The 6,000-nt window shown below is 36.2% G+C and overlaps 1 protein-coding gene across 1 annotated transcript; it reads left to right on the top strand.

The window, feature by feature from the left end:
• Positions 1–238: 238 nt before the first annotated feature.
• LOC109191230 lies at positions 239–898 on the top strand. Its single transcript, XM_019341816.1, has 2 exons — positions 239–484; positions 567–898. Exons 1-2 carry the CDS (start codon positions 271–273, stop codon positions 758–760), a joined length of 408 nt encoding a protein of 135 aa, XP_019197361.1. The 5' UTR covers positions 239–270; the 3' UTR covers positions 761–898.
• The last annotated feature ends 5,102 nt before the right edge of the window (positions 899–6,000 follow it).

Raw genomic sequence — 6,000 nt, 5'->3', positions numbered from 1 at the left:
TACCAGCAAGGCGTATAAAGGTATATATAGTTATAGTTATATTTATGTATTAAATTAGTTTTTTTTTTCCATTAATAATTTTGAGTTTAGTTTGTAATTGCAGAGAGCAAGCTTAAGGACCCGTCCAAGCAACTTACGGACGAGGCGAAGGAACTTTGGGCTGTTCAGAAAAAACAACTTGAGGACTTGATGGACACGCATTGTAAGGATAAGAAGAATAAGAAATGTAAGGGCGACGACTGTACGGGCGATGACTACTTCTGTAAGGCCATGTATGATCTCCTTAAGGAGGAGAACAGGCCTCCTCCTAAGGATGAGGAGGAGGAGAACAAGCCTCTTAAGGATGAGGAAAAAACAACTTCGCTTTCTTCAGTTTACAAGTCATGCTTATATCCATGCCATTCCGCTTGCAAAGACACAGGAAAAACCGTCTTTGTATGCGAAAGAGAATGTGAAGACGAATGTACCGGAAAGGCGTATGGCGGTATATATAGTTATAGTTATATTTATGTATTAAATTTGTTTTTTTTTTCATTAATAATTTTGAGGTTATTTTGTAATTGCAGAGAGCAATCTTAAGAACAAGGGCAGGCCGTCCAAGCAATTTCCGGACGAGGAGAAGGAACTTTTTGCCTTTAAGAAAAAACAACTTGAGGATTTTATGGACATGCATTGTAAGAATAAGCAATGTAAGGACGACGACAAGCAATGTAAGGCCGATGACTGTGGAAGAATGTATGAGCTCCTTAGGAAAGGATGACAATAAGCTAGTTAAGGATGAGGAAAAAACAACTTAATTAAGGACGGGGTAAAAATCCAGAAGAATAATAAAACAATCTATTATATTTAATGTGAAACATCAGGATTTCTATATTTCTATATTTAATTATAATATGATCATATGTTTAAATTAATAATTAATTATAAATGTCTGCAAATTTTATTACACTAGTTTAATTTTATTTCACTTCAAAATGTACTATTATTGTTGATCATGGATCTTACAAAATGCAATGAAATCCCCCTTCACTCTCTTCTCTAGTCTTGTTCCATGCACGTAACTAAATGATCGAAAGCGTATTTGAAACAACTGGGGTCGGCTGTTCTAGCTACTTTCACTCTTTGGTGGGGTATGTTTGTGTCCTATCTCAACCGGGGGAGGGATCGGCTTGACAGCGACCATTTTCGTGTAGGGATAGGGCTCGAGTGGGTAACCTCCTCGGGTAGGACGCCCAAAATGGTCGGAAGGTCGTTACTCTCGATGGATTTTGTTGCATGTTTCTTTAGCCAGTAGTAAAGGCTCATTTTCCGAAGGCCCAAATGAGGTCCTCGCCGGTTTGATTCTTCTCGTATTTTTGGCCTCCTCCTTCGTTGCTGACCACTTCTCGGGTTGACTTGAGTCGGCGTTTGAGGTCATTGATCTCGACCTCCTAGAGCGACGGTAGAGGGCGATGAGAATGCGAGTCAGCTGCATAAATGATCAATTAATTTTACAAAGCGAATGATTAAGAAATATAGAATAGCGTGCACCAGATCTTGGGCGCCCCATTCGCCGATCTGGTCGGCTGTCCAATTGTGCATATCATCGCCCGGGCGGATCAGGTTGCTAAGCTTCCCAGGAGGGCAGCTGGTTGCTCACTGCTCAGCAAAGCATCCACCGCGGGAGTCTAGGCTAGGGGCTGTAGCTCTAAGGGAGCCACCTTCTCAATGTTAGAGTCAGTGGCTTTTTCCTTACCCATTTTACTCTGAACCTGGACGACGAGCAAATTGTAACACCCCGTGTTTTGATCTTCAAACCCAGATTAATTATGTAATTAATCTTATCAAGAACAATTAAAAAGGAATTAATTTAGTTAGAATTCCCTTATTTAATTAATTTGGCCCACGGAGGACCGTTGACCCTTGTCTATATTAAAGACCTTAAGCCTGTTAGGAATAAAGAAAGTGGACATTTTACTATTCAGATTCTAATTAGGAATCCTAGACCTATATATCTGTTAGGAATAAAGAAAGTAGGTCTTTACTATTCAGATTCTAATTAGGATCCCTAACTCTATAAATAGGGGATTAGAAATCAATTAGAATCCTTTCCACCCATATCACACGAAAATCCCTCGAGAGACCTAGCCAAGGAATTCCCCGTCACCAAGCCTAGGGAAGATCAATTCCCCCCTAGGGAAGATCAATTGGAGGAGAATCTTGGGGAAGGACCTTAGGAGTTAAGGAAGATTTAATTAAGGTTAAGAGGTAACCCATGACTTACAAAACTTATTTCCCTTGATATTGTTCATAGATTGGCTCCGTTGAATGATTGAATGTATGATTTTGTATTTGTACTTTGTTAGAACTTGTCTTTAGGAATTTGTGGTATGGATTATTGTTATTTTTGATATTCTTGGTGACCCTGTGTGGTCTTGTATTTAATTATGTTTAGAGCTTGTCCTTATGGTTTATATTGCAAATCTTGTTGTTATGATGTTCCTGGTGTTCTTGGGTGAGTTTATGCATGCTCGGGTGTTGATTCAAGGTTAGGGCTTTGCATATAGATTTCTTGACGATATTGAGGTTATTGATGCTCTTGGACCGTTATGTGTTAAATCTCGAGTCTTGACATGTTTAGGGATTGTGTTTAGGGTATAATTGTGCTGTTTATTGATTTTATTCTTATTGTTCGAGTCCATATTGTTGTTGATATGTATTGGGATGTGTTTGGACTCGATTTTAGGTTTAATTGATGAATTCCCGAAAGGGAAAAATGCTGAGTTACCATCGTATCAGCGGGGTATCGGTGGGGGGATGAATCCCCACCTGACCACTCGCCGGGTACCACCCACCGTACTAGCGGGTGGACAGCCACCCGTCGTGTACCTGTTGGTACAGTATCGCCCACCAGCAAGTGGACGGCGCGGGTGGTCGACTACCCGCTGGTAAGGGCGGGGCGGGGTGCTGTTTTACCCTGTTTGTTATTTCCCCGTGCCCCGTTGTGCCCCGTTTGGTGTTTATGATTCTCGTGTGATGTTTCTGGGTACCGTTTTAAGAGTTGTGTGTCGTGGTTATTGTTGTTGTTGAGCTTTGATTGTTGTTGGTGTTGAGGGTTGACTACTAGTACTTGTTGTTGTTTATGAGTGGCATGATAACCTGAGCTTGCTTGTTGAGTTTTAATTAAGTATCTCTTTATCTATCAGTTTGAGCATGAGTATTGCATGATGAGCTATGATTAGAGATATCTGTTTAAAGCATGAGAATTGTATTTAAGTTGAACACTTGACAAAGCATGTTTATATGAAATAATATAAGTTGCAAGCATATAGAGTTGTTATGAGCATGTATTGAGATTGTTGTTTAAGTGTTATAAGTACTTGAGAATATGTGGGATTGTCAAATGTTTTCCAAATCTATATTTATAGTACTTTACCGGGGTTGAGTGGCTTTATACTCAGCATTAATTTGCTAACGGGTTTATTTTCTATTTTTTTTTATAACCCCTTTCAGGTGGGTCCAGTGTTTGAGAGTGCACGAGTTAGATTAGTGCGTAGTTATAAGTTGGTAGATTCTAGATTAGATTCTACATTGGATATTGATGTTTAATTAGATGATGTTGACTGATCTTTTGTTGGTGTTTGAACACCGGGGTTTGTTCCCCAAGTATTGATGTTGTTTTTGATTAGCTTGACTCTAGTTAGTTATCCTTTTGCACCCTGTGCAGTCACCATGAGTGGTGACTGTGGCGGTGAAACCCGTATCTTTTGGATTAGTTAGTTTTTAAGTTAATTAATCTTACTTGTCTTTCTTGTTTCAGTTAAAGTAATTGGGATTTAGATTTTAGAAAAGTATTTAGATAATAATTTTATCACAATTTCTTAAAATTTATAAATTTAGTTCAATTATAATTCTAAGTTTCATGATTTGCATTGGCAAAACATGTATTTAGTTACTTCCCAAAATTTAGCCACATATATTAATTGTTTCACGAAGCTTACTTGGTTATTTGGATCAATAGAGTAAGTTATGTGATATGATATACCTCTTTGGATTCCAAGAATAAAATGTACCTTTTGAGCCAAATTTTCAAATTGGTTTTGGAAAGTGTATTTTATTATTTTAGTATGTCCAACTATGGTGGGGAGTTATGTCCTCATTAGTTATTTCTTTAGTTGGACTATAATTTGAACCAAATATTGATTATATAGTTTGTCCAAATAATGGTGGGGAATTATATCTTCGTTATTTAGTTGGTCAAATCAATTATGAGTACGTATATCATTAATTTCGCTGAAAAATATCTTAATAAGTGAGAGTGATCATTTAGAAAATGATTATTAAGATACTCCACTAAAGATTTTGGATTTTAATTGGCTTCATACATCCCAAATTGGATTGTATGTCAAACAATAAGCCCAAAAGATTCACAAGTATTAATCTTGTATTTGTTCATATAAATTCATAAGTTCAAATTATTGAACATTTGGTTGTACAACATATTTATGAAAATGTTGTGGGGCACTGTTATTTAATAAATTCTTTAACAATTAATATAGTTTTTAGTTTCTTCAAAATTGATCCTAGGCCATTTTGGTTTGTAAGACTCAAGACAATTTTGCGAAACATAAAATTAAGACTCATAATATTCAGTTCATTATGAGGTGGACCTTGAGATTATTTGGAAAGTTATGGTGCGTGTATGTTTAACATTCCAAATTTATGGACTTAGAGTTTCGGTTTATTATCTAAGTTGTTGGAGTGCTTTTATGACTAAACTATCTTTTGGCTATTTTGATGTGTGGGAGTGACAGACGTCTTAACTCCAAGCTCCTAGCCGTTAGAGGTAGTGCTTAAGTTAAGTTATAAATAAGTCATGGAATATAATTAGCATTATGCTAACATTAATAGATCTCTACTTAAGGCATGCTTTTAAGAATTTTAGAGATCATACAGTGTACTCTTTTGTACAATTTCAATGATTTTCTCTCTTTAAGTTGTGCATATATATTTTATTTTGAGAAACATCCCTTAAGGTACCAAGAATAAACATTGGGTTTGTTCATAAAGGATTTAAGTTGGGAAATCAAAATGCATGTGATCATAGAAGATATATATTACTCACTTATTTAGTAGATGACATATTACTATGATTCATGTGTTTTATTCTTTGATGAGAATTGTTCTAGTACTTGCACCAAGTGGGAGACTGTAAGACGTACTTTTCCATACGGGCCTTAATTATGCGGTGCAAGTGGACTAGGCCCATTAAGTAATTGGTTGGACTGGACATTAGGTTAAGTCTGTATTCCACCAATATGCCTATATAAAGACGGTATTGATTGGATACAAGACACATTCATTATATAGCACCTATAGTTATGGTACTCATACTGCTAAGAAAATACTAGTACACCATCTAGGGTTCTGAGTCAAGTGTGAGATCGATAAAACGGCTAACACCCTGCAAGTTTACCGTTCAAGAAGCAACACAACATTAAGAAGCAACACAGCATGATATCAACTATGACTGGAAATCTACATGCTTCCGCTTCCGCTACTACGAGGTTAGGTTTCTCGTAGATTATACTCTGTATGGTTAGATTAAATTTAGATCTAATAACATAAAACACATTGTTCACCCATAGTCATTTTTACTTGCATACAAAATATCACATTAAATTTCCTTTCTTTTTCCTATATCAATCGCTATAACCATATAAATATATTTCTCAAATAAAAATTGATTTTATTACAATAAATGTAACTTCCACCCCACAACAAACTCTGATCCTTTAATATTATATTGGAATAAGGGTCAAATAGGCCATCGAACTACACACCAAACTACAATTAGGCCATCCAACCCAAAAAAGCTACAATCAGGTCCCTAAACCGCACAAATTCAAACAATTAAACCTAAAGTGACCTGTTGACCGGGTAATTAGATAACGTGGCTGTCATCAAATTAATTATTATTATAAAAAATTATTTTAATAATTTTTAAATAAAAAACTTAAA

The sequence above is a fragment of the Ipomoea nil genome, unplaced genomic scaffold (genome assembly GCF_001879475.1).
Source record: "Ipomoea nil cultivar Tokyo-kokei standard unplaced genomic scaffold, Asagao_1.1 scaffold1619, whole genome shotgun sequence".
NCBI lineage: Eukaryota > Viridiplantae > Streptophyta > Magnoliopsida > Solanales > Convolvulaceae > Ipomoea > Ipomoea nil.
The sequence above is the reverse complement of the archived record's forward strand: the minus strand, read 5'-3'. Positions and strand labels throughout refer to the sequence as shown.